At 36.8% G+C, this 27721-nt stretch overlaps 3 protein-coding genes across 3 annotated transcripts; 2 read left to right on the forward strand and 1 right to left on the reverse strand.

Moving 5' to 3' along the window:
- The first annotated feature begins 894 nt into the window (after window positions 1-894).
- Window positions 895-22776, forward strand: LOC149000912 (uncharacterized). The gene is made up of 15 exons (XM_089139832.1): window positions 895-1022; window positions 1218-1385; window positions 2681-3241; window positions 4068-5270; window positions 5463-5790; window positions 8737-8989; window positions 9104-9320; window positions 9454-9806; window positions 10107-10628; window positions 12792-13998; window positions 14265-14618; window positions 14944-15181; window positions 18583-21251; window positions 21427-21578; window positions 22373-22776. Exons 2-15 carry the CDS (start codon window positions 1248-1250, stop codon window positions 22635-22637), a joined length of 8460 nt encoding a protein of 2819 aa, XP_088995958.1. The 5' UTR covers window positions 895-1022; window positions 1218-1247; the 3' UTR covers window positions 22638-22776.
- Window positions 22777-23071: 295 nt separating this feature from the next.
- Window positions 23072-24244, forward strand: LOC149000913 (uncharacterized). The gene is made up of 4 exons (XM_089140715.1): window positions 23072-23346; window positions 23424-23496; window positions 23620-23789; window positions 23912-24244. The coding sequence occupies exons 1-4, from the start codon at window positions 23231-23233 to the stop codon at window positions 23985-23987; spliced, it is 435 nt and encodes a 144-aa protein (XP_088996841.1). The 5' UTR covers window positions 23072-23230; the 3' UTR covers window positions 23988-24244.
- LOC149000914 (stress-response A/B barrel domain-containing protein HS1-like) lies at window positions 24078-27104 on the reverse strand. The gene is made up of 2 exons (XM_089140716.1): window positions 26724-27104; window positions 24078-24720 (listed from the first exon to the last, which is right to left on the reverse strand). The coding sequence occupies exons 1-2, from the start codon at window positions 26861-26863 to the stop codon at window positions 24531-24533; spliced, it is 330 nt and encodes a 109-aa protein (XP_088996842.1). The 5' UTR covers window positions 26864-27104; the 3' UTR covers window positions 24078-24530.
- Between the last annotated feature and the right edge of the window lie 617 nt (window positions 27105-27721).

Below are 27721 nucleotides of genomic sequence, written 5' to 3' on the forward strand. Positions count from 1 at the left end.
CTAGTAGGGGTGGTGGTTTCCGCGAGGGGTATAAGTAGAAGATGGGTGAAGTTGGGCAGTTTTCGAATAATCCCTTCACCCATCTAAAGGTTGGGTATGAAAAATGTTTTAAAATGACATTTATATCATCTGACTTTAATGAAAGTAATATAAACATTTTACACGAGTTAACATAATCTTAGACTAAATATTAGGAGTTTGCATAATTTTGAAAGTGTGTAATTTGTGAGACACTAAAGCGTGCAACCTAAAATTTAAGCCCTATTAAACATACAATCTATAATTTTTTTTTATCATAATTTATAATAGAGATAAATTATAAATAATGTCTTCTCATATCTACTACTATTTATCTATATTTATATCCTTGTTAACTTAAAATCTAACAAAAAAATCCTTATTTAAAGATGAAGCGTCTAATCAAAAGGTAACAGTTCTTGAAATTTCAAATCCCATAATTTCTCTTTTGAGGAAAGGAAATCATAACTTCCAGAAAATAAAATGTGGTGTCTATGGACTACAAGTAAATGAAGCAAAATGATGGCCAAAGCAAATCGAGCCCACAAATCATGGGAAAGTGGAGAAGTGACGGTTAATGCAATTACATGGGAAGAGCGCAAACGATGAAACAAATTTCTTTTGATAGTTTATCAGAATTTCAGTCGTTAATTCTTCTTGGAACCATCAACAATTGTTCACCTGCTAATTTACATCGATCGATGGGACCCTGACCACCTAATGCACTGTTATTAACCAGGCCAACACAGCTCGATGAAGGGATCTCTTTCACATCCGTACTCTGAACCCCAAGGCCCATTTCTCCAGTTTATCATAAGTCAAAAAGCTCTGAAGACCCTAGGTTTCTCTTCTTTCTTCTGTTTCAATTTCCTCCACGTTAGGGTTTTCTTATTCCTTTGTGCTTTTTGAATCAGCTTTTCTTTTGGGTGATCAAAAGAGATAAAAAGTAGATTAAGGGGAGACAATGGCGATTAGACGCGAATAACTTTTAGAGATTTCTTTTGGTATGTTTGCTTTTGATTTGTACTAAGGATAAGCATTCCTTTTCTTGTTTTTTCTTCTCCTTTTACTTCCTTGTGTGGCAAGGAAACCATTTTTTTCTCTCCCTCTTTCATTTGACACTTATTTTGTACTCTAAAGGTGAGACTGAAAGTGAGTTCTCACTTCTGGGTTCTTAAGTTTATCTTTGTTTAGTGCAGAGTGAAGCAAGAACTGAGAGATTAGTGAAGATGGAGAGTGAGAGATTAGCGAAGATGGAGAAGGTTTCGGCTAAGAAGAAGGGAAAGCTGACTGATACAAGCTTGATCGATTTGGTGCTCTCATGGAAATTGGAAGATATCATGAACGAGGAGCTCTTTATAAATCAAGTTTGCCACTTTCACCTTCTTCCTCTTCTTTACAGTTCCAATGACAATTTTGGATTTTCTTGTCTAATCTTTCCATTTTCTTGTCTGATCTTTCAAATCTTTCATGCCCGAAACTGAAGCCGTGAAGCGTATCAAGTAAGCTTTGCGTCGAGTCAATGGCTTGTCAACTGCCTAAAATGAATGCAGGAGTTGAAATCAGGTCCATAATCGCAAGCCCACAAAACGTGGGCTTTTGAGATTAGCCCACGTAGCATAAAATTAGAAGACCGTTACAACATTGAACCGGTTCGGTGTATCAGTTTCTTGTCGTTTCGTTCCCTTGTACCTTTGGTACCATTTTTCACCTTCCTTAATCCCTTCCTTACCTTGGGCTTGCAGTTTCCAGACCAGTTGTTGTTTTTTGTTCTTTTTTTTGTTGGGGGAGGTGGGTTACGTTGGTTGGGAGATGCATCACATTTTTTTTCTTTTCTTTCTCTGTATGTTAAGTATGATCAAATGTATAGTTTATGAGCTATGAAGTTTGCATAATAGGTTGGTTCATTGGAAGCAAACGCTAGATGGGACCATTACAAGGAGAAGATTATTAACTCAAACTCATCAGTCAGTGAGTAGAATGACCCAGGAAGCCCTTTGGCTTTTTAGCTAAATCATTCTCTCATTTAGTTTTATTTTATGGTGATTGTATAATAATTTGTGTTAGAGAGTTGTTCTAACTGGATTGTTACTTGTTGATTTCATTCATATGATGGGGAACAGTGATAAAGTATTGCTTATTTAGAGGAATTATAAGTGAACAAGTTAAAATTGTTGACTCTCAAATGCATGTAAATCATTCATTTCTCCCACTTGTAATGCTGATAAGAGTTTAATTAGTAGTAAAATGATTGGAAATATTGGATACTAAAAGACAACAAAATTGTAAAAATTTCTCCCAGCTTGGAGAATCTGGCTGCCATTTATTTCACATAGACATTCATCAACTGAGTGATTTTATTGAGTTTCAAAATTGGAAGAATGTTGAGGAGATTGGTATCCATAGAATGAATGATGACATGATGTCATGAAGATGTTGCTATACCAATGTCAGTAATAAATGGTATCGGAGGCTGTCTCTTTCATGGAAGTATGTTCATTAAGTTATAGTAATAAAGGGTATGGGAGGCTCTTTTTCATGGAAGTATCTTCATTAGTTTACTTATGGAATTAATTGATTGTGGCTTTTCACTTTGCATTATGTCTAAGATCTTTGTTTGCTCTGTTTTCTGAACTTAGACATTTTGTAATGTTCATTGCAGGTGGAAAAGATTCCAGAAACCTTTCTGTCAGTTGAGCATTATCTAGAGTCTTTTATGTTCCCTTTATTAGAGGAAACACGTGCTGCATTAAGTGCGAGCATGGAGGTAATTTCAGAGGCTCCACGTGCAGAAGTGACCTCTCTTGTAGAGTCCAAACCTCATGGTTCACTCTTATATGAGATCAATGTTGACTCATGGAAGAACAAGTTGATATCAGGTGGCAAAGAAGCATACAAAGCTAAGCGTGGGGATATTTTAGTTTTTTCAGATATAATACCTGAAACAGTTTCTGATCTACAACGTTATGGGAGGTCTTGGACTTTTGCTGCAGTCACTAATTCTGCAGTCAGTAATTCTCTTGACAGTGAACATTCTGAAGAGGACTCAGATATTTATTTAAAAGTTAAGGCTTCTACAGCTATTGAAGTCGAACAGGGGATGCAGAATTCACTTTTTGCAGTTTTCCTCATGAATCTAACAACAAACAGTAGAATTTGGACTGCTTTGAAAGGGATAGGTAACTTGAAGATCATCGAGAATATTTTTGGTGACAATCTTAAGGTATGATGTTTTGAAGTCGTCTATTCAATACTTGGACATAGTTAATAGCATTAAGGCATATATTGACACAAACTCTTGGCTGTTGTGAAGAACTCAAGGTTCACTTGAATCTAGGTTCTGTATCCACCTATTTATTGTTGTGCAGGAGGTGTGGATAACATCATATGGATCTTCAGTGGATGACATGAATATGAAGATCACATAATTGGTCATATTAGTCTTAAAAATTGCACTATTAGGGTCTAAATAAACGTTGATTGGATTTCCCTAACAGTTGGGAAAGATATGTGAATATTGTGAAAAAGTTGAAAGAGTTAGTTACTGAGTGATGCTTAAGGTACACCTTTATCTTAAAGGTAAGTATTGGTGATCATGGTAGTTTTCCGCTGTTCAAAATGTAGCTGAAGGACACCGTGTTTAAGTTTAGGAACCACCTCCTTATGCCAAGGGTGATTCAGTAAACTATGTTTCTTAAATTGTTTCTTGATAAATTCAATTTATGCACATTTTGTGTTATAGTTCTTACTATCATCCTGCTACAATTTAAAATATTTCCCTATCACTGTAGTCATGGAATCTAGGCAACTCAAGGTTTTGAAGGGCCCTTTGGTCATGCAAGGGCAACACCAACTACCCAAAGCTGTCTGCCACACCTGAGTGCCTAGGAGATGCCCTTAAAAATTTTTTTTGGATAGATAATGGAGAAATAACATATAGTTCGATAGGGGATTATTTTGATTAGTAATCAATATTATTGTTTAAACTATGAGTTCTGTGTATATACTGTGATTTGATGATTCCTTGGTTGTTTTATTTCGTACTCTAGGCTGAGAATTTCTGCAACGTATGCTCTTCTTGGGATGAAAGGTATGTACATTGGATGCTACCCGAGTTGAATGAGTCCCAAACCGACGCCATAATACGCTCAATGTCAGCAATGCAGTGCAATCATAAGTCTTCTGTTGAGCTCATCTGGGGTCCACCAGGAACAGGAAAGACAAAAACAGTCAGTGCATTGCTTTGGACTGCCTTGCGAATGAATTGCAGAACTGTGGCATGTGCTCCGACAAATGTTGCAGTTAAGGAGTTGGCCTCACGTGTAATTATGCTAGTTAGAAGTTTCAGAGGAACTGAACATGGAGATGGAGTGAATGCCACATTTTGTTCCTTGGGGGATGTGCTGTTGTTTGGCAATAGGGATCGTTTGGAAGTGGATTATGACCTCGAAGAAATATATCTAGATTATCGAGTGGATAGGCTTGCTGAATGCTTTGCAAGACTAACTGGATGGAAGCACCAATTTACGTCCATGATAGATTTTCTTGAACATTGTGTTCCACAATACAATATTTACATGGAAAATGAACTAAGCCAGGTCCATGAAACTTGCGAGGATGTCAAAACTAGCAAAGATGTGCTGTCATTTCTTGATTTCACAAGGAAACGATACAAGGCAGTTGCACAACCACTACAAGAATGTATCAGGGCTATGTCCATCCATCTACCCAAGCATTTCATCTTGCCATATATTTTCCAACATTTTACTTCTTTGCTTTCTTTGCTGGAGTTCTTTGAAAATTTGTTGTTTCAAGATGATGTTGTTGAGAAAGAGCTTAAAGAACTCTTTTTACATTCAGAAAAAGATGGGATTACAACAGAACTTCAGGTTAAATTTGAACATCAATGGTCTAATTGTTCCAAGTCATCCATTTTGTCGAAGATCAGACACCAATGCCTCTGTACTCTAAGATCTTTGCAAGATTCTCTCTTGAAACTTAATCTGCCACAATCTATGAACAAAGGTTCTATAAGAGAACTATGTTTTCAATCTGCTTCTTTAATGTTCTGCACGGCATCAAGTTCATGTGTGTTGTACTCCGTAGAAATTGAGCCTCTTAATTGTTTAGTAATTGATGAAGCTGCTCAGTTAAAGGAATGTGAATCAGCAATACCTTTACAACTTCCAGGTGTCCAGCATGCTATTCTCATTGGTGATGAGTGTCAGCTTCCTGCAATGGTTAAGAGCAAGGTGAACTTAAACTCTTCTTTCCCTCATCCACATCCAATTCCTTCCCATTGTACATGCACATATTTCATTTGTAAATTGTTGTGAGCCACAATTTTCTTTCCCCTCTTCTTGGAGAACCTTCTGGTGAGGCACTTATGTTCTTTACATTGTAACAAATTAAAATTTTGTTGAGCTTGCCTTTATTTTTTGTAGGTGTCTAGTGAAGCTGGTTTTGGAAGGAGTCTATTTGAGAGATTGACTTTACTTGAGCATCCAAAGCACCTTCTTAATATGCAGTATAGGATGCATCCCGAAGTGAGTAAATTTCCAAATTCAAAGTTCTACTGCAACCAGATTTTGGATGCACCAAATGTTCAGGATAGAAGTTATGAGAGGCACTATCTTCCTGGACCCATGTATGGTCCTTACTCATTCATAAATATCTGTGATGGAAGAGAGGTATTGGATGACATCGGACATAGTCGAAAAAATCTGGTGGAGGTGGCTATTGTTGTAAAAGTGTTGCGGAAACTTTTTAAAGGTATGTTCTTTTTTGTAGGGTTTTTGATAGAGATTTAGGTGGAGAGATTTCAAAATGGTACCTCAGTATCTGAATTTGTAACTGACTTGGATTTTGGTTGTCCTAATATAATACAATAACTTGCAGATATTTCATCCAAGTAACCGTGTCTTGAATCCAGCATAGTTTTGGGTATCCAACTTTGGATTTGAAATGTGATTGTCTTGATATATGGAAATTTTTACCATATACTTACTTCCCTAATTTTTGGGTCATTTGGAGATGTCATTTTGTTACCAATACCTTGTCCCCCTTTTAACTGTGCTTCAATTTTCTTTATTATGCTTTCTAAATTATTTTATTTTTTCTATTTTTTGTTTGATAAGAGTCCAACGGTAATCATGTGTCTGAGAGGAGGCAGTATCAATTCACCCTTTTGATTTCATTTAGTTTATGTTAATTGTATATTAAGTGCTTTTCTTAAAAATCAAAATTTGATTAGAAATAGTTAGAGAAGAAATTGGAAAGAGTGGTGGAGAGAGAGTCTGTATAAGATAAAAGAAAAAAGTAGAATATGGGGAGAATTCAAGGGAAAGGAAAGTGAGAGAGTGAGAGAGAGGGCAGGGAGGGAGGTGCAAGAAGAAACAGGACATAGAGAGATTGTGTCCAAAAAGGTTTTTTAAAAAATGTAGTTATAAAAGGAGGGGGAGAGCAGCCAGAGTTGCATAAATAAAAAGGGAAGGAAACCCGAGAGACAAAGAAGTAAATAGAATAGAAAGGAAGAAAGAGAAGAAGGGAGCCTGTGATTGAGAAAAGTCATTGCCCAACCTAGTAACTAGTAAGTGTGTGATTCTTTTCCTTTGATTTTATTACTTCAAATCTTGTAAAACTGGACTTAGTTGTGTGTTGCTTTTGTCAAACTGGGCAAACATTAATTGGTGATTTCTTCCAAACCTCTTGGAAAGATAATTGAACCACAAGGTCACAACACTCTATGATGGAAATTTAAAGGGTTTACATGGTGACCGAAGGGATGACTTTATATGACCATAGGAGGGATTATGGGATGAATTCTTGTCTTTTTTATTATTTTAACCTTTGAAATTGACAAAGAGAATCTATAATATCCTTGTTAGGTCTAACCTTTTTCTGGTTTAAACCTGATTATGTTGAATCAAGGGAGAATGAATGTAGTTTCAAATTCACATGGATTTAAGATTTGAAACTTTTTGTGGTTGTGGATGACTTGTTGACAAAGTTCTCCACGAAATCTGAGACATTTCTGACCTTATTTGATAGGGTCGTAAAATACCACAAATCAGACTAATGGACTGGAATCACATTCCAAACTCAGTTCTTGTAAAAATAATAACTGAAGTTCTATAAAGTATCTTAATCTGAAACTTTTAGGGTATGTTTGATATTAATTTTATATCATGTAATACATTTGTGTAAACTGGAATGGTGGGACATAATGGTAGACTCAAAAAGGAAATTGGTTATGTAAGAGGGATGCAAGCACTTGAAAGACGGTGGTAGTTGGGATCTCCTTGCCATTCATTTTGTAGAGGACCTGTGGGTTGCACATTTTGTACATTGTAAAGCAAAGATGCTAAACAGTGGATTGGTATGGGGGCAAGATATGTTGCAAAGGAGTTAAACATATGTATTGGGTGACCTTTGCGCCTGTGGTAAAACTTAATATTGTCTGATTTATTTTTTCATGAGCTATCAAAGTATCAATATACTACAACCTGATGTTGAAAATGCTTTCGTCCATATTGAACTAGAAAATATAAGGATCCAGTGAATAAAGGAGGCTATCAGCTCTCTGTAAGTAGAATGATATATCTTTTGCATACTCTTTGTGTTTGCTTGTGTGTTTGGTTAGTTGCAACATACACAAAAAACACCACACATCAAAATGTGGTATCAATTTTGAAATATCTATGTCATGACAGGCAAGGTTGAAGATTTCGTTCTGTCTCGAGGTTTCGGCCACCCTCAGGACTACCGAAATCTTGCCAAAACATGGTACAAATTCTGCTAGGTTTCAGTGTTATGTTTTGGTGAGTTTGATTGGTCTGGTTATTTTTTGACAAACTATTTGAGGGCCTATAAACACATACCCATGGTTAGTTTGGTTAAAAGAACAACCCACAATGGTCTTCTTGTTGCACTCTTGTTTTTGTATATGCGGTCAATTTGAATGTATTTTCACACATCTAAACATACTTGAAGTATAAATTCACATTTATTGGAACCCTATTTAGGCTACATTAGCACATTTAAATGATCATTTGCAAATATAGTTCCCTAAATAGGTGTTTTGTTCTCCAAAATTCCTGAGATTTTTACCCAAATTTCTGAAATATCGAGATTCTGGACCAAAGTACCTAATTTTTTATGAAATCTCATCAAAATTCCAGTCAATCAGTAAATTGTGGTTCGCAGGTATGTTCCCTATGGTAGACCTCGAAACATCAGAAATCTTGCAAAACTTCGCTGAATTTTTGCTATATTTCAAATCATGGTGACTGGATTGTGTGTATTGAAACAAGTTATATGTGTGTTGTAAGGCTCATGGATCTTCTGTATATCCTATTTAGCTCGACTTCTCCCAAGATGTTGTGCTGTGAAAGCAATTCTGCAATTAGTATTTCTCACAATCCAATTCAGCATTACAGGACAGAGAATTTAGAAATAGCCCGTCATTTCGTGAAAGAAAGGCGTGATTAGAATGTGTAATTAGACCGACATTATATCTAATATGATATGCTTTGGAAGAACTATGCTTATCTTTATGTATATGCATGTCTAAGTAGCAATTTACTGCACTGCTTCATTTGTTAAATAATTACTTTCCAATACTTCCGTTAGCTCAAAATGTAGTACTAAAAAAGCTCTGCGGTTATTGGTTAAGCCTTTTTCCCTGAAACTTCTGAGTATTGCATTTTAACTTTCCAGCATGGGATCCCTCAAGAGAGAAGCTTACAATTGGTGTCGTCTCTCCATACAATGCTCAAGTTGCTGAAATTCAAGATAAACTTGGAGAGATAAATGGAAAGCACAACTTTGAGGTGAAAGTGAATTCCATTGATGGCTTCCAAGGAGGAGAAGAAGACATCATAATAATCTCTACTGTAAGGTCCAATAATAGTGGGTCAATTGGGTTCTTGTCCAATCAGCAGCGAGTGAATGTTGCTTTGACAAGGGCCAGGTATGTCCTTTATATGCTTAAATATTCGTAATACTATTACATATAGGTCAAAGATGGTAAACCTATTCTTTTGTATCATAAGTTATTTATTTTGTTGTTTTCATTTTTTGCCAGGCATTGCCTTTGGATTTTAGGAAATGAAAAAACTCTGATCAACAGTGGTTCTATCTGGTCTGAACTACTACGTGATGCACAAAAGCGTCTGTGCCTTTTTAATGCTGATGATTGTAAGGATTTGGCTAAAGCAATATTGCAGGTCAAGCAAGAACTTGACCAGCTGGATGATTTACTGAATGGGGAATCAGCTCTTTTCCAAAACGCAAGGTGGAAGGTAAACTAGTTATATAAAATTCACTTCCTCTCACTTAATTATTCTTCAATGTTGTGACTTCAAATTTGAAATTTCATCTGATACTTGTGATTGTTTTAATTAATTTCTTTTAATGCTTCTCCAATTTTTGCAGGTTCTTTTCAGTGAAAATTTCAGGAAATCCTTTGGGGAACTGAAATCAACGCAAAAAAAGAAATCAGTGATTAACTTACTATTGAGACTTTCTTGTGGATGGCGTCCCAAAAAAGTAAAAGTAGACCCCATTTGTGAAAGCTCCATACAGCTTGTGAAACAGTTCAAGGTTGAAAATTTGTATATTATCTGTTCTGTTGACATTATGAAATATGAAAACTTCTTGCAAGTTTTGAAGGTTTGGGATATTTTACCTTTAGAGGAGATCCCAAAACTGGTCAGGCGTTTGGATAACATCTTTTCTGCATTAACAGAAGATTTTGTCAACCGCTGTAAGATAAAATGCATGAATGGGTATGTTAGTTTCTGTATTTTGATGTTTCATATATTTTCATATGCTGGCAAACTTTTTATATTTTTGCTTCTATTCATTCATTCCATGTTTAGTACATCTCATTGGCAAACAGTATTTATTTATTCTTTTTTTGGATGATTTGCAACTGATCTAATATATAATCATTTCCTAGTAGCTACTTCTTAATTCCACACATTCTGATCTTATTTTTATTGAAACATTCCTTTTAATTAATGGGAGTTTCAAAGCACCCTTTATGTATTTCTAAACCTTTCTACTTGTTACTTTGCTGGATTTAGGAGCTTAGAAGTGCCCATGAGCTGGCCAAGCACTGATAACATTGTTCGGAATAGAGATGTATACAGTACAGAACTTCAGAAGATTTCAAATAATGTTGAAATTGATGGTGGAAGCTATGTTGAAAACTCAAGGGTGAGCGAGAGTTTGCTTCTGATGAAATTCTACTCATTATCATCGGGCATTGTGGGCCATCTTCTCTCTGGACATGATGGTAGAGAACTTGATCTACCGTTTGAAGTTACAGATCAGGAACGAGAGATTATTCTTTTCCCTAGTACCACGTTCATCCTGGGAAGGTCTGGAACCGGGAAAACAACTGTTTTGACCATGAAGTTGATTCAAAAGGAGCAACATCAATACCTTTCCTCAGAAGGACAGTGTGAACTGAAGTTACATACTGGTAAAGATGAGTTCATGAAGGGTGCTGAAGTAGCTTTTGGGACTGGCTTGCGTCAGCTTTTTGTCACTGTTAGCCCCAAGTTATGTTCTGCTGTCAAGAAGCAAATTTCTGATTTGAAAAGGTACATCTTCAACCTTTATTTCATAACTTTATGTATTTACCGAGCATGTGCAAGCCAGGACAAACTGCATGCCAGTGCAGTACAAGTGGCACTATCTGATGCAACCCCCAAGAGGGACAGTCTTCAGGTTTGTTAGGGTGAATTCAGCACTGAATTAGGGTTTTAAGCGCCCTCCTTTTAGGTCTTCTAGGGCATTTTAGAGGTGGATAGCAGCTGTATTAAGGGCTGAAACACCCTGCAGTTTCTAGGATTTGCCTTCTAAACACTCTGACTAGGGTTTATAGGGTTCTAGGGTGTTTTAGGGTTGAAGGGATGAAGGTTTGGGTTGGCTGATGGTTTTGGGTTATATGGTTTTGAGAAAATTAAATCTGAAACCTTTCATATCAATTTTCAGACTTAATTCCAGAATTTTAGGGTCTAAACATTTAGGGTTCTCAGAGTGAACTTGACAATAAAGAGATTCTTCAGGGTGATTGTTGGTTCAGTCATAAATAAAAGAGTTGATATAGAGGATGATGTTTCCCAAAGAATTAAAATAGGGTGGATGAAGTGGAGAGGTGCATCCGGGGTCTTGTGTGATCGATGTATTCCATTAAAGCTTAAAGGAAAATTTTATAGGACTATCGTTCAACCAGCTATGATCTACGGTGCAGAATATTGGGCTATTAAAAAGAATCATATAGATGAACTCAGCATGACAGAAATGAGGATGCTAAAATGGATGAGTGGCAAAACTAAGAAGGATAAGATAAAGAATGATCATTTAGAGTTGGTCTGGGAGTTGCTTCCATAAGTGATAAGCTTTGAGAAAGTTGTTTAAGGTGGCACGACCACATTCAACGGAGACCTATAAATGCCCTTGTACGGAGAAGTGATATAATCCAGATTGAAGGAACTAGAAGAGCTAGGGGCAAACCTTAGATAACCTTAAAAGAAGTGATGAGAAAGGATATGCATAGTTTAGGCCTTGTATCTAACATGGCCTCAAACAGAACTGATTGGAAGGCAAGAATACCATGTAGTCGACCCCATTTAGTTGGGACAAGGTCTATTTGTTGTTGTTGTTGTAAACATTTAGGCTAGGGGAATGGGATGGTGATCCTAAAGTAGTATGGGTTGGGATGGGGTTTGCCGTTCCTAAATTTTCATCAGTGTGAATAATGTTCTTAAGCTGTATTAAATTTTCCCGCTTCCATACAATATATGTTTCTCCATCCTTTATATATATATATATATATATATATATATATATATATATTTAAATGATAGGGGATGCAAAAGAAGTTGTATATTATGTCCTGCATTTCATGTTTACAAGTAGAATATCCCTTTCTTCATCATATTTTTCATGTTATATCTTTTGTCATCCTTTATTAGAGTAACCAGTGACTAAGCATGCTGGCCTACCTTTGATTCCTTTGTTTGAATCTCTTCATTGTCTGGAAGACATGAGGTTTCTATTTGTTTTACGGTACTGGCCTGGAAGGTGTCTCTATTTGTTTTACTAGGTGCATGCTTCAAGTTTTCTTCCCCATCTGTATATTAATTGCATTCTCTTCCTATTTAACATGTTTCATTAGTTTTAGTCTATATATAATAAATTCTTGGCATCTTTAACACTTAATAGTAGAAGATATTCCATGAGATGATCGAAGCTTGTAGTTTCTTACTTTCTTTCTCTCAATTTTCTGAATAAGCATGGAGTATGAAGTGCCGAAATAATTCTTGTTCGATATTGTATACAGCTAATCAGTTTAACTATGAACAAATGAAGTGTTCTGATGAAATAGCGGGTCCTTAAAAGTGGTGGATACAAATTTTAAATAGTAGATTCAGATAAACTCAGGAGAGCCTTGTTCTATTCAAATGGGCCAGCTGCAAGAGTACTGTTTTAGTTATTCAATTCTATTTTAATACAAATATGCCTGTGATCACAAATAAAGTAGTTATGTTTAGTTGGACTAGTTTTCAGCTATCCATTTTTCCTTAGCTAAAATGCCCATAATCAATTTAGCATGCAACCGAATCTCTCATTCATTTAATTATGATGTTATCAACTAATTTATAATGTTTTTAACATAGATCCTGTCTTTTCGTAGAGGGAAATGGTATGCATGCTGTGTGTTTTTTATTCTCTGATAAATGATCTACTCTGTCATGCAGCTTTATTTCTGGAGGAAGGTTTTCAAAAGAAACTCAACCAATTGAAATGCATGATATTGATGACATAAATGTTTCGATTGATATTCCTGACTCTTTCTGTAACGTTCCACCTACTTCCTACCCTCTTGTTTTACCATTTCAGAAGTTTCTTACAATGCTTGATGCAAGCATGGAAAACTCATTTTTTGATAGATTTCGAGAAGGAAATAAATTTTCTCTTGGCACGTCTGGAACTTTTAATTCAGTTGCATTGCAGGCCTTCATAAGAACAAAGGAGGTTAATTATGATAGGTTTGATTCATTTTACTGGCCACATTTTAATAGCCAGTTAACAAAGAAGTTGGATTCTTCCATTGTATTTACTGAGATAATGTCCCATATAAAAGGTGGAATGTGTGCAGGCAGGGCACAAAATGGTAAACTCAGCCTTGAGGATTATGTTGCCCTCTCTGAAGGCCGGGCTTCCAACTTAAGTGGAGAAAGGAGAGAGATAATTTATGGTATCTTTCTTGATTATGAGAAGAAGAAGCTTACGAATGGTGAGTTTGACTTGGCGGATTTAGTTATTGACCTTCATCGTCGATTGAGAAATGGAAGCTATAAAGGTGATGAAATGGACTTGGTCTATATAGATGAGGTTCAAGATCTCACCATGAGGCAGATTTCCCTGTTCAAATATATTTGCAAAAATGCTTCTGATGGCTTTGTTTTTGCTGGCGATACTGCCCAAACTATTGCCAGGGGAATTGATTTCAGATTCCAAGAGATAAGATCACTCTTCTTCAAAGAATTCCTTTCAAAATCAACGACTGACACCACTGTGAGAGGGAATACAAGTAGCCAACAGCGTGTCTCAGAGATTTTCCATTTAAACCAGAATTTCCGAACCCATGCAGGTGTGATCAAACTTGCACAGAGTGTGATTGACCTTTTATATCGTTTCTTTCCTCAGTCTATTGATCCTTTAAGCCCCGAGAGAAGTATTATATATGGAGAAGCTCCTGTTTTGCTTGAATCTGGAAATGATGAAAATTCAATTCTAACAATTTTTGGGAATACTGCATCAATTGCCGGAACTACGATTGGCTTTGGAGCTGAGCAGGTCATATTGGTACGTGATGATTCTGCAAAGAAGTTAGTTTGTGACCATATTGGAAAACAAGCTCTTGTTTTAACAATACTTGAGTGCAAAGGACTTGAGTTTCAGGTGAGTTACTTTTCAATGTCCATCTTTCGGAAATGCATTTCAGTGTCTTGGTTATTTAAAAATGCCATGAGTGTTTAACTGGAATATGTTATCATATATCCTTGAGCATTAAACTGTATAAATGTGGCCGTATAACAGTTATAGCTGAGATCCATGAGTATTTACTAAAGTAATTTTTTTGGGGGTCAATTTACTAAAGTTAATTGTTCAATGAGAAAAATTATTTATAATTTCATAACTCAAGTCGTTATTTTCTGCCACCCCAGGATGTACTGCTATACAACTTTTTTGGCACATCCCCTTTGAAAAATCAATGGAGAGTTCTCTATGGGTATATGAAAGAGCAGGGTATAGCTGATGACTGTCAATCAACGTCATTTCCGAAGTTCAATGAGGCAAAACATAATGTTCTTTGCTCTGAACTGAAGCAGTTATATGTGGCAATAACTCGTACGAGGCAACGATTGTGGATCTGTGAGAACACAGAGGCATTATCTAGGCCTATGTTTGATTACTGGAAAAAGTTGTGCCTAGTTCAGGTAAAAAAACTTGACGCTACACTTGCACAGGCAATGCAAGTTGCAAGCAGCAAAGAGGAGTGGAGTTTACGTGGCATCAAGGTATGTAGTGGCACAATGTTTAAAAATATTTTGTTCATACATTTTCTCATTTGATAAATTTCTTTCGGAAAGAAAAATGTATTAGGGGGAAAAAGATTTAAAAAAAAAAAAAAGTAAGCAGGAATGAATGACAATGGTCCCAATCTTCATTTTTCTCCACACTTCCAGGAGTTCTAATATTAATTATATTAATGAATCAATTATTTTGCAATATACTTTGTTTATTAGTTCACATATTGCACTGATTATAGTTAGCTTGATAACATCAGAGGGTACTTTTGATCATCTTACCTTTACCATTTATACAAATTGTTTTCCTCCACAGCTATTTAATGAGCACAATTATGAGATGGCTACCATGTGCTTTGAAAGAGCAGGAGACACTTACAGGGAAAAATGGGCTAAAGCAGCGGGTCTTCGAGCTGCTGCTGACTGCATGCATGGCTCTAATTCCGAAATGCGGAATGTTGCTCTTCTAAAAGCTGCAGAGATTTATGAAGAAATTGGTAGAGCTGAGTCTGCTGCCTCATGTTTTATTGAGTTGCATGAATTTGAAAGAGCAGGTATGGGTTGCATTGAGTTTTCATATTGTTCCTGAAACAGTAAGGAACCTGAACCATTTACCTTAACATAAGAAAGAGAGAAGAAAAGAGAGGTTTAGGAGAAGAAACGACGATGAGAGAAGGCAAGAGAACACGGCCCACCCTTTAAGACGGAGCAGAATTCTCAAATCAGGTGGTAATGGTGGATCTTCATGTGATAACCAAAGAAGCAATTACCAACTAAAGACTGGATTATAACAAAGATTTTGACATTGATGTCCTTAAATAAAAAGACCATTGTACACACGCTCCAACCCACGCGACTCTTTCCCTCAATCTAATGTTTCACCCCAGGCCTGCTTTGTACATACACAACCTACTTAAAAATTCTTTATGGGGTAACAAATAAAGATTATACTGTAATGCCCTTAACTTGACACAGTCAAATCCATAAAGTCGACTGTGTAACTCTCTCCTTCAATCTAAAGTATCACCTCTTGCCGGCTTGGAACACCCTTGGGAAAATGCATTTCTAAACAAGGGGTAACAAAATAACAGTCTACTCCAATATGCTTGTCTTTTTCTTCTTCTTCTTCTTCTTCTTATTATTATTTTAAAATAATTACTAGCAATATGTACACCTGTATGGTTATCACAGAACATATCCGTTGGTTTGCTGCATAGATGACCAAGCTCTTGAACCAAGGACTTCATATGATTCATTGCTCTATATTCAATTTAATCACTGAGTTAGTCTCTGCCATTGTTTGATTTTTACTCCTTTATGAAAAGAAAGGTTACTCCAAAGTCCTGACAAAGCTACAATTGCTTCAACAGCTAATCACCTTCAGTGTTATCAACCAGCATCAAATTAACAAAAGTATTGGTGTGGAAGTTTCTTTCCCCAGAGCACCCTTGACATAAATCAGTATACTACATGTCTCCCCGTTAACCAGCTTAGATACGTTTATAAGCTAATTAGTAACTGTGAGAGGAAAGGGTATATTAATTTGTCTAACACTGAGAATTCTATCTTTGGTTCATTATTTGAGTCAGTCTATGTTGAATAGCAGTCCTATTTAGTTAGGAGTTATATTTAAAATAGAAGACCTTTTAATTTTTTTTCCTTTTGATGTTAAATCCTAGTAGGAATGTGTTAGGACCCTAGGGATGAGGCCTTGTGGAATGAGGGTTAGTTAGGGTTACCCTAGGGATGGGCCAATGAGGACGTCGTCTTGGAAGAGTGGGGTAATGTTACGGTTAGTCCCACATTGGAGCCTTACAAGCTGAAATGTGGGCTGATATACCTTGGCCCACTTGGTAAACCGGTTTTCCAGGTGGTGTGGAACCGAAGTCGTATCATTGGTCCAACCTGCCGGATGGCTTATTCGGGAGGGGGACCTAGGGGAAGGGCTGCCCGGAGTGGGGAAAAACCCTACCGCCGGAGCGGAGCTGCCTAGAGTGGGCTGACGAGGACGTCGTCTTGGAAGAGTGGGGTAATGTTATGGTTAGTCCCACATTGGAGCCTTACAAGCTGAAATGTGGGCTGATGTACCTTGGCAAACCCCCACTTGGTAAGCCGGTTTTCCACAAGGCCTCATCCCTAGGGTCCTAACAGAGTGCTTCATGAAAGGCTATAAATAGACAGCCTGTTGCTTGTAACAAATCAATTTTGATGAATAAATTATTGAAGGAGAGTAACAGCAGAGATCAAGTGCAGGAATTCCTGTGGCAGCTTCATTATATGCCTTCTTACGTAACACCCTGAAATTCCACACCCAGCAGTTACCACCACAGAATCCCCTCCCCTTCAAGAGTCACCATCCCTCCTCTTCATCTAGCATACTACCCCAACTCCAGCCCTAGCTACCATCTAGAAACCCTAGAATTTTAAACCTTAAATTTTCCAAACCCTAGCACCTTTGGAACTTAAATCTGAAACTCAAAACAACAAACTTCAGACTTGTGTTTCAACAACCCTAAGCCTATAAACCCTAAATGAACATAGTACACCCCCCCCCCCCCCCCCATCCCAAAAAAAGAAGAAGAAGAAAATTCCCTAAACCCCAAATCAGCCTGTAATTCCTAACTTGCCTGCTACTCATCAAGGATCCTTGGTTTATTGCCCCTCATTCCAATGAACCTACATCACTTGCCTACCCCACTTCTATTTCTTTTGCCTTCCATCAAAGCTCACCCCCTAAAAGTTTTCTTCTTGTATAATTTTCACCCGTTCCTTTTCTTGTCAATCCAACATATAACATGCGGAAACTACTCTCACAACTATCCCACCCTCTTTTGTTCATCAAACAAATGGAGCCTTAGGATTATATTTGATGATATGCATGACACTGCACAAGATCTCCTGGAGAATGCTAGGCATCAAGTTCCTTGGTTTATTTTTTAGAATGCTGAGACAAAGTGATGTAGGGTATTATGTAGGGACTAGGTTTCCTACAAGGGCTGGTTGTGTAGGTTATGCCGAATTGTATAAATCTTAGGGAGGAGATGAGAATAACGGTTGGCAGCATTATTTATGTTGACATCAGAGACTAAGACTGAATATTAGTGTGGCAACTAGCAACAACTTAAAATGGCATCAGTAGTACTGGAATGGGGAACTTGGGCAGAATGATACCAGATGTTATGCATTTTCTTTTTCTATTTTGAAAATGATAGGTGCTTAGCTGGGTAATAAAAACAGGGTAGCAAGTCTCTAAAAAATAAAATAAAATAAAATATAAAAATCTAGAGATTTAAAATACAAAGGAGTCATCAGAACATGTTAGTAAAAGCCTACTCCCTAAAATAGGAAAGTTGAATGAATCTAAAATATAGGGATGGGGAAGACAGTATACATGAGCACAAGTAGAGGGAGAAGAAGAAATATACGAAGATAATGAGAATCGATGTTACCTTAAAATAGTGAGAGAAGGAGAAGAAGGTGCTCCATGATGGGAGATAAGACCTATGTATTTCATTCTTTTGTATGAGTCTTTTTCCCTCTATGTACAACAGTAGGTAAATTCAAATCAGCAACATTATCAGGAAGGGAAATGTTACTAGATTCTGATTATGTAAAAGGCAGCATTTGATTCAAGGAATGCAGTTGGCCTATGGTAGCCACTGCTAGCTTCCTGTGAGGATGAGTGTATACCTCCTTATATCATTTATATGTATTTAATTGTTCCCCTTGTATAAAAGGAAGTGTATAGAACTTTATTAGAGACAATAAAGGACTATCAAGAGGGGGCATCAAAATGATTGCTTACAAAATTGCCCTTTGTATTGTTGGATATTACTGTTGCACCTTATTTTATCTCCAAGCTACTTCTGTTGTTCCTATGGTTGCTTGGTAGGAAACCTTTATTAGCCTAGTTACAGACTTATAGTACTTATTTTGTAGCTTCCTCCTGATGCAGGTATGATTTATATGGAGAAATGTGGGGAATCAGGGCTTGAAAATGCTGGTGATTGTTTTTTCTTGGCAAAATGCTGGAATCTTGCTGCTGATGTATATGATAGGGGAAACAATTTCTCGAAGTGCTTAGATGCTTGCACCAAGGGAAAACTATTTGACATGGGACTGCACTTCATTGAATGCTGGAAAGAAAATTTAAATCCTGCGATTGATATGGTTACAAAAATTCAAGGATTGGATGAAGTCAAACAAACTTTCCTTGAAAGCTGTGCAAGTCACTATCATGACCTTAAAGATACAAATAGTATGATGAAGTTTGTGAGAGAATTTCACTCCATCGATTCTATTCGCATTTTCTTGAGATCAAGGGATTATCTCAGTGAGCTTATGCTGTTAGAGGAAGAATATGGGAACTTTTTTGAGGCAGCTAACATTGCAAAACTGAAAGGTGATATTCTTGTTGAGGCTGATATGTTTGGGAAGGCTGGATGTTTTGAAGATGCATCAAGGTTGTTTCTCTTTTATGTTGTTGGAACCTCTCTTTGGGGTTCTGGAAGCAAAGGCTGGCCACCAAATCATTTTCGTGAGAAGGAAACACTGTTGACGAGAGCTAAGTTGATTGCAAGGAATAAATCAGAGTTCTTCTATAGGATGATCAGCATGGAAGCCAAAATATTATTAAACCAAGAGGGAGGCTTATCAGGAATGGGAGAAGACTTAAGTGCTTCCCATGAATTTAGAAGTTTGTTTGGTGAATATTTCTGTGCTCGTAGAATTCTTGATTTTCATTTTCGTTCAGATCTCGATAAATATGAGTGGGAACAAAATGTCTTCTTGGATCCAATGAATCATGTCTATAACTCCATTTGCAGGAACCAGGTCTCTATTGAAACACTCATTTACTTTTGGAACTTTTGGAAGGGCATGGTCGTAAGCATATTTCATCACCTCCAGTCTATTGGATCCCTCTGTAAAAATGAATTTATTGGTCATGGACAACTTTGTTTGGATTATTTGGGTGTGCGGAAGCATGAAGTCAATCATGATATGCACTACCTTTTGCTCAACTCAAATGCATATTGGGTCAAAGATATTGATGAAAGAGCACTTTGGAGAAATGGTAACTTGGTCGGTCTCAATCTTAAGCAGTTTGTCTCTGCGGCTACCAGTCACTGGTGTTCTGAAGTATCCATTGTTGGTATTAAAGTGTTAGACAGACTAGAGGCCCTTTATAATTTTGGAACGCGCAAGTCTTGTCCATTATTTTGCCAAGGGAAGATTGTCCTACATATGTATGAAGTTTCTCAATTTTTAATTGAGTCAAACTTGCTGGAACGAAAACATCGTTTATGGGAACTTCAGAAGTTCCTTACATCATGTAGAAAGCGTTTCCTTGATATTTTATTTCCCCAAGACTGGAGGCAATTAATGACAGAGAATATGATTGCCTGGAGGGAAACCTCTCTGTTTAGAGAGTTACTTAAAGATGTTATAATTTATAACATCAATCCGAAGAGTACGCCAACGTATGGGCAAATTGGGAGAGTAGTGATGTTGATCTTTGTGTCTGGAGATCTAACGGTTGAACTTTATCAGTTGATTACAAGCCGATTTTGTTTGAGGGAACCTTGGGGAGCATTCATTGAAGAGTTGAAAGAAAAAAAGGGGTCAGGATTTGCACAGATCTCTGTAGTTCACAAGCTTCAGCAGGCTCTTAAAGATGCTTTCACAGTGAACTGGAAAAAGGAACCTGACTATATGTCACCTCATTGTTATACATATCTCCTTGAGCGCCAGTTGTATTGGGCATCTTCTTGCCAAGGATATTTTTACACCACAAAATCTTCTATTATTGAGTCACTTTCTTGCCGAGAGTGGAATGCTAAGTCAAACATTGTCCAGCCTATTGATGTTCATGCATTGGAAGATCCATATGATTTTATTGCTGGACAAATCAGGCAACTTCTTTTTGACAACTATGGGACATCTGAATGGCTTAAGAAGTCCAACCTCATCAGCAAGTACTATTATCCAGTTTTTCTATTAAGATTGATTGTGGTTCTTAGTTTAGTTTGTCTTAACAGTGGGAGGCATAAACCTTTGCTTTATAATCTTCTAAGTAGGAAGGATATTATCTGGCAACTACCTCATGCATTTTATGGGATTGTTCAGGGAAGGCGGAAGTGTGATTTGTTGGATTTGCTAGCCAAAGCACTTAAAACTATTGAGAATCCCCTTGTAGTGATTTCAGGAAGTAATTGTCCTGAAAATTTATGTTCAGATGCTCTAGTTGTAAACATGAGTGCTATCCAATGCAGAATGGATTTGCTGAAGGTTCTATTCCCCAAGAGTTCTGAAAACGTTGAAAGTCAGGTTTGTCTTGTTGGATCGGAAAGTATGATTTCATGTAATCAAGATCTTTCCTTGGGGAGATCTGATCAAGTGGATATTGCTGAACCTCCCTCTCAGCTCAGGTTAGATGTGACTATAGAGGAGGGGAACAATGTTACACTTTATTCTGCAACTGAATCTGGTGGAAAGGTGGATCCAGTCACTGAAGGAGAAAATGCAGACAAAAATAATCTGCAAATCATCTATGGTCATTTTTGGAAAACTATTGAAGATTATGGAAATGCTAAGAGTTTGGATTCTAAAATCCCACAGATCGAGGTAAGATGTTTAAATGTGTCCTTGTTATTTGTCTAATTGATTAAACATGCATATATATATATATATATATATATATATATATATATATATATATATATATATATATTTATTTATTTATTTATTTATTTATTTATTTATTTATTTGTTATTTTTTTTTCTTCTTATCTTTTCCTAGGTATCGGTGAAGGAATCTATTTGCATTATGGAGTTTGCTGTGAGCAAATTGGAGCAGATGAATAACTTTCCGAATGAAGATTTAGAATTGTTTGATGAAGCAAAATACATGCTCAGTGAATTGAATAAGCTCTCCTCTGCTCTAAATGCATGGTTTGTTTCAATCTCTCCCTTTGTGTGTGTGTGTTGGGGGGGGGGGGCAATCTTGCTTTACACCATGTCACTGCAGGAATCTTTCCTTACTATTCTGTTAAGTTGAATCTCCATTGGAATTGGTGGTTTACCTCTAAAAGTATTCACTAATCCCTTTCACAAATTGTTAGTCAAGTCTGGACTCTCTAGTAGTTTGCGTGGTTCATTAGCCTAAAATCGTTGTTTTGTACATTTGTTTCATTCTGGTCTGCACCTGAAACCCTTTCAAGTGGTTGACACACTCAAGAAACACCTACTGTGGTTGCATCTGATCTTGTTTTAGCTACATAATTGCATTCACCTTTTCTGTACTATGCTTTTTTCTTTTTACTTTTTGGGCTAGATAATTCCATACGTCTGAATGACTATTGAATTTTGTTAGTTATCTCCAAAGGGTTCAAGGATCAATCTCACAAGTTTTCAATCGAGAGTCTGTAGTAGTTTGTTTGGTAAATTGTCCAAAAATCTTTGTTCTCTATATTTGTTATGTTAGGGTCTGCATGTGAAACCCATTCAAGTGAATTTATACATTGAAGTGAAAGCCACTTATTATTCTGCTTCATACAGCCCCATCAGAAACAGAAAATTAACTAAGTAGAAAAGGCAGGATTTTATTTCCAATGGTGCTATATTAATGTTATCATTTAGTCTTGTTTCTCAGTTTATTTGGTTGCTGAGGCTTTGAAATCTGCATTTCCTTTGATTGAATATATTTCCAATAACCCCCTCAACCCCCCCCCCCCCCTTCACAACAGTGATGAAGAGCTTAAGAATTCCACTTCAACAATTGGAGAACTTTTTAGAAAGATGGGTGAAAGGAGACCTCGACTCAAGAATTTCTTGGATTCCCTGTTCCTGGAAAGCAACTCAGATACACTTGGAGAGGTAGTAGAGGATGGTGATGCCTCAACACATAAACAAAGCTGCAAGGTAGATGAAAAGAATGACAAGGGCAAGAGAAATTCCAAGCCCAAGAAGGGGAAGAAGGGGGGGAAGAAGGGCAACAAAAGAAACAAGTAATTGTATGCTTTCTTTTGTAAATATCACTTTGATAGAACAGTTGTTTTTGGATGTATAGTGTTCCTTATAATGTCTTCTTAGTGATACATTATGTAAATTGATCTGTCTAAAATGTCTTTTAACCCTTCTGTTTTCAGCATCTCCAGCTTCTGTTAATGGCTTATTTCCTATTTAGTGTTTAAACAACATAAGAATTTCATTTCTCAAGCCTTGTAAAGTTTCTTTAATAGGAGAAAAAGGGTTAGGTGTGTTTTCATCTGTGGATCCGGTATGTATCGGGTATACCAATGTGTCGGCCGATACGTATCTTAAAGGCTTAAAGAAAAGGAGAATACAGACAAGAACCGCCGGTCCCACGCGAGCTACCTACGCCCCTTGAACGTTGAAAGGTTAATTAAATATATAAGAATTGAAAATCGATTAACAAAGAAACTTCTGGATAAAATCGACATAAACAAGAAAATTTTCTAACTTGCTATCCACGATTTGTCAATTGTCTTCTCCTAAGACTTGATAAAAGGGCCTAAAGATTCAGAGAATTAGAGTAAGAATCGATTTCGACAAAGAGTTTTACGACTTCAGATCAGAGAAGAATGGCTTCTGTGGTTGATTTGTTGCCCAAGGAGTATGGTTATGTCGTCCTAGTGCTCGTTCTGTATAGCTTCTTCAATGTTTGGATGGCTATCCAAGTCGGCAGAGCCCGAAAGAGGTAATCAAATTCTTCTTTCTTCTCAAAATTCAAAAGGAGAATTTCAAAACCCTTTTAACCTTTGATGATGTTTACAGGTATAACGTTCCTTATCCAGCTCTGTACGCTGAATCATCTAACAAGGATGCCGATCTCTTCAACTGTGTTCAGGTTCGATTTCTATATCAAGAGATCCATTTTTGCCTTGAAAGTACATTTCTTTTGTGTGGGTTTTCGATTTCATTTAATGGGTTTTGTTGATTAAATGATTTGGCCTTGCTTGTAAAATTACAGAGAGGACACCAGAACTCACTGGAGAACATGCCTGTGTTTTTTGTGTTGCTTCTTATTGGAGGGCTTCAGTACCCTGCAGTTGCAGCAGGGCTTGGCCTTGTTTACACCATTGGTCGATACTTCTACTTCAGTGGGTACTCTTCTGGGGATCCGGGTAAACGTTTGAGAGGGTGAGTTTTTGAAATATGAATCACCAGACTCTAAAAAAAATTCAATTTTCAATTGTCTCCATATGGGTTTGCTTCTTCCTCATGATTTTTGTTTCTCTCTCTGGCTTTCTGGACCTGAACAGGGGATTCTATGCCGTGGGGTTGCTAGGGCTTGCTGGTTGCTCTATTGCATTGGGAGTTAATCTTCTGCGTAAATGAATTATGTAGATATCAGAGATAGATTTTTAGCTCTGGGTTGCTTTTCTCAGAAGCTTAGAGATTAGAAGATAGGATTTTAGGCATGTTGTGAGTTGGTACTGATTAAGATTTTCATGTTGTACTTGGAAATAAACGTTGGGTCTATGCTTTCGTCTTTGTGTAAATCCAAGGTAATGTTGGGTCTATGTTAGGTTGAATTTCTGTATTGATATGTTAGTTTTGATATTGGGCAAGAAAAAAATTGTTACTTTTGATAATTTTCAGTTTATATCTTCCAAAATGAGAATGAAACCATACAATAACAAAAAAACCAAAGCTCCAGTATACAATCCAAGAACCTGTAATCTGGAGGATACAATTTCTACTCCAAATCCATTACATGACCAGGAATTCAGGACGATGGACTCTGAACAGCCCTTTGAAATGAGAACACTTATTCAAGTGACAGAACACAAGATATCATGCCCAGAAACAGCAATCCAGAGGATCCAAGATGATAACTCTCATGTTTGTTCTCACTGTAATAACAAAGGAATCGATGATTTAGGATTTGGCAAATGTGGGTTTGTAGTCAACAACGATGACTTTGTCCAATGTAGCCAGCAACACATTTGCATATTCAACATGAGCAGGGTGTGCAACATACTCAGCAACACCTTCGACGCTTTCGAAAGTGGACTCAAACACATGGGTGAATCCCTGATGCATGTTCTCTGCACTCACATCTGTTCCCCTGTTTTATAAAAGAACCCCAAGGAGAGTCAGAATTTCCAAGAACTTCATCGCAGTGTAAATAATTATCTCATTAATGATATATTACTGACCTAAATGTGTGACGTTTCAAATTGACCTTTTAGGTATACACATTATGGTAAAAACAACGAGATTCTGAAGCAAATGATGCTACATAAACTTGATACAGTTTTCAACAAGATTATGGTTTTTTTCCAACTAAATGGAGTCAGCTACATGGATTCTGACAATGATGGAAGGTTAGAAAAGCATTAAAAAAAAGAAAACAGCACGACAACACCAACATAAATGAGCAAAAACCCACGTAAAAAGGGATCTGGTAGAACTTTCTCAAGGGTTAATTTAGGACTGTTTGATCCGTCAATCTTAATCAATCACTCCTTCATATTGATGCATTCCCAGGGCAATTGCCACTTGAATTCAAGTATAAGTATTCCTTGTTTCATCTTTTCTAGTCTTGTCGTACATCCATCTAAACATCCTCAACTTGTCCACACTTAGTTTACCTGCACTTCCTAATGGCAGCATCACCTATCATAAACAATCATATGGTAGTCCTAAAAAGCACAACACTTGAGGTATCTCTTCACTTCAGTTGCACTCCATTTCGGCTTTTCGGGCAATAGCATTGCTTATATTACCCTGTTCACAATGGAGCCCAAATATCTAAAATGATCACTTTGAAGTTATCTCTTCATCACCATCAAAACTAGTCACTTCATCAACCATCATATGGTGGACATCTTCATTATTAATACATTCTCATGGTCAACATCTCTAGACATCCTTTCTTTACTTTAGCTATCTCATATATAATTTCTTTCCCACCTTTGTGTTCATATTAAGAATATCATATTTATTGGCTGATAGATTGATACCTTCTAGATCGTCTACCTGTTTAATTCTTTGCCATATCTCAAAAATAACTTACTTTGTGTTAATAGATCCTTGGACCTCATCATCCTTTTAGCTTCAAATCAAGGAAATGCCTTTCAATCTACACCAATTTATCATAGGAAAAACTGGTTCTCTTTTCTTTCAAAATTGTGCAATGAAGAAATATCCAAGTCCTAAGAAACAAACGCCTTGAAGTACAAATAGTTCAAGTACAAATCAGTTTAGAAGATCATGAACAACATGTTAAGCAACACAGAATTTGAAGAACCTTGAGACTTCCCTATTCTTTGGATTTAAGATAAATTTAAATTGATGAGAGAGAGAGAGAGAGAGAGAGAGAGAGAGAGAGAGAGAGAGAGAGAGAGAGTAAATGTATAACCTAGAAACTAAAGTAACACATAAGTCTATGTTTTTACTTTTTTTGGAGAGACACATAAGTCTTATGTTAAATGTATAAGAACATAGATATCACAGCTTACATACAGTTAAATGTACAGGATGATTCAGAAGACACAAAACCAGATGCTAGGATCAGGGAATGAAGCAAGCTTGCTTATTATTCTGAAATCAAACAAATATTCACATATATGTTAAAACTGCAGTTCATCCAGTGTACAATCGATTCGGAAAATAGCAGAGGTACTGTCATGGGGTGGTAATCGTTAGTAATAACTGAAGTTCCTAATTTGAGTGTGTTCATAACCATCTGCTAATTGAATTGTTCTGAAACTTACCGTGAAAACCAACAAATATTCTTAGAAGGTTATGAAAATTGAAGGTCTATTTCATCAACATATGGGTAGATCCATGTACCTAACCTTCCATGGAAAGCACTTGCTGTTCCAGTTTATGAAGCTTAGCTTCAAACTATTGATGGGTTTTCGATTTGATTGATCCCAACCCAGATTGAATTAGGGCTCTGATAAACTTGGGTAGGAATCATTTGGCTGTGCAAGAATTTGGGGCTTAGGGTTTAAAGAAAAGAAAGATCGAACCATATTTTTCATATTGACAATAACACAAACAGAGTCAAAAAAGAGAGAGAGAGAGAGAGAGAGAGAGAGAGAGAGAAGAGAGAGGTGATACCATTGGAAAGCCTTCATGGGTTCAATGAGATTGACAAGATTTGCATAATCATTGATGAGTTCGACAATCCTTTCAGGTGGGATGTCGGGCTTAAACTTGGCCAACAACAGGTGCTTCACTACTCCGGTTGCCTCTTCCATTCCCTTTCTGTCTGTCGCGTCTCTCTCCTATCTGTTGTCCTTACTCCTTAGTGGTTGAATCGAAATGCTAAAATTGTTGGCCAAGTTTATGAAATGGATTAAACCTAAGGCACTAGAAGAAAAATATATAATTTTTCTACAGTTTATTGTATTGTTAACCCCCTCCAACGAATACCAACAACTGGATCCGTAAACGGATTGGATTCCGTTCGATCCGATTAGCAAAATTGTTATCTGAATCCGACAGAATTTATAGAAGGCATCTATCTGATAAACTATTTGGTTATTTATTGATGATGATCATTTTTTATTTTAATTTTTTATTTCTGATTTACAATTTAAATCATTTGTGATAATCGAATACCGGTTCTGAATTTGATTATCAATAATTTTTTAGAGAAAAGTATTTAATACTTTACTTTAACCTGATAGTTTTTTATCTCCGGTTATCCGTTACTGATTACCATTTCCAAATCCGATTATCATCAATTTTCAAAGAAAAAAATGTTGAATACTTTACTCTATCCGGATATTATCATATCTGAATCTAGTTGTTTAGCAGACATATACGTATATTTTCTGGTAAGAAAAATTCCCGATACAGCCACCCTTAAACGAAGATGAATGCAAATTCAGAGGCAGACGACTATCCATTTACAGGTCTAGCTACAACAGGAAAACTAGTAGGCTTAATGGGATATATTAATCTCTTGACACTGGCAAGGTGGGTCTGCAAATCCAACACGGTTGAAGGACTAGACCAGAATTAACATCAAATTACTGAAAAGGATATATGGATTAAATTGAATAAGGAGTTGAGTAGATTATCAAAAATCAAGTCAGGCAGATCTAAGCAGT

The sequence above is a fragment of the Hakea prostrata genome, chromosome 11 (genome assembly GCF_041222555.1).
Source record: "Hakea prostrata isolate BN-2017 chromosome 11, UWA_Hpros_2, whole genome shotgun sequence".
Taxonomy (NCBI): domain Eukaryota; kingdom Viridiplantae; phylum Streptophyta; class Magnoliopsida; order Proteales; family Proteaceae; genus Hakea; species Hakea prostrata.

Bases quoted from the DNA above. Each gene is read 5' to 3' on its own strand.
- LOC149000914 (XM_089140716.1), bottom strand. From the start codon at position 26,863: ATGGAAGAGGCAACCGGAGTAGTGAAGCACCTGTTGTTGGCCAAGTTT. The intron at 24,721-26,723 runs GTATCACCTCTC...TTTATAAAACAG, and splicing joins CCCATGAAGGCTTTCCAATG to GGGAACAGATGTGAGTGCAG.
- LOC149000912 (XM_089139832.1), top strand. From the start codon at position 1,248: ATGGAGAGTGAGAGATTAGCGAAGATGGAGAAGGTTTCGGCTAAGAAG. The intron at 14,619-14,943 runs GTATGTAGTGGC...TTTCCTCCACAG, and splicing joins GGAGTTTACGTGGCATCAAG to CTATTTAATGAGCACAATTA. The intron at 21,579-22,372 runs GTTTGTTTCAAT...CCTTCACAACAG, and splicing joins TCCTCTGCTCTAAATGCATG to TGATGAAGAGCTTAAGAATT.
- LOC149000913 (XM_089140715.1), top strand. From the start codon at position 23,231: ATGGCTTCTGTGGTTGATTTGTTGCCCAAGGAGTATGGTTATGTCGTC. The intron at 23,347-23,423 runs GTAATCAAATTC...TGATGTTTACAG, and splicing joins GTCGGCAGAGCCCGAAAGAG to GTATAACGTTCCTTATCCAG. The intron at 23,497-23,619 runs GTTCGATTTCTA...GTAAAATTACAG, and splicing joins ATCTCTTCAACTGTGTTCAG to AGAGGACACCAGAACTCACT.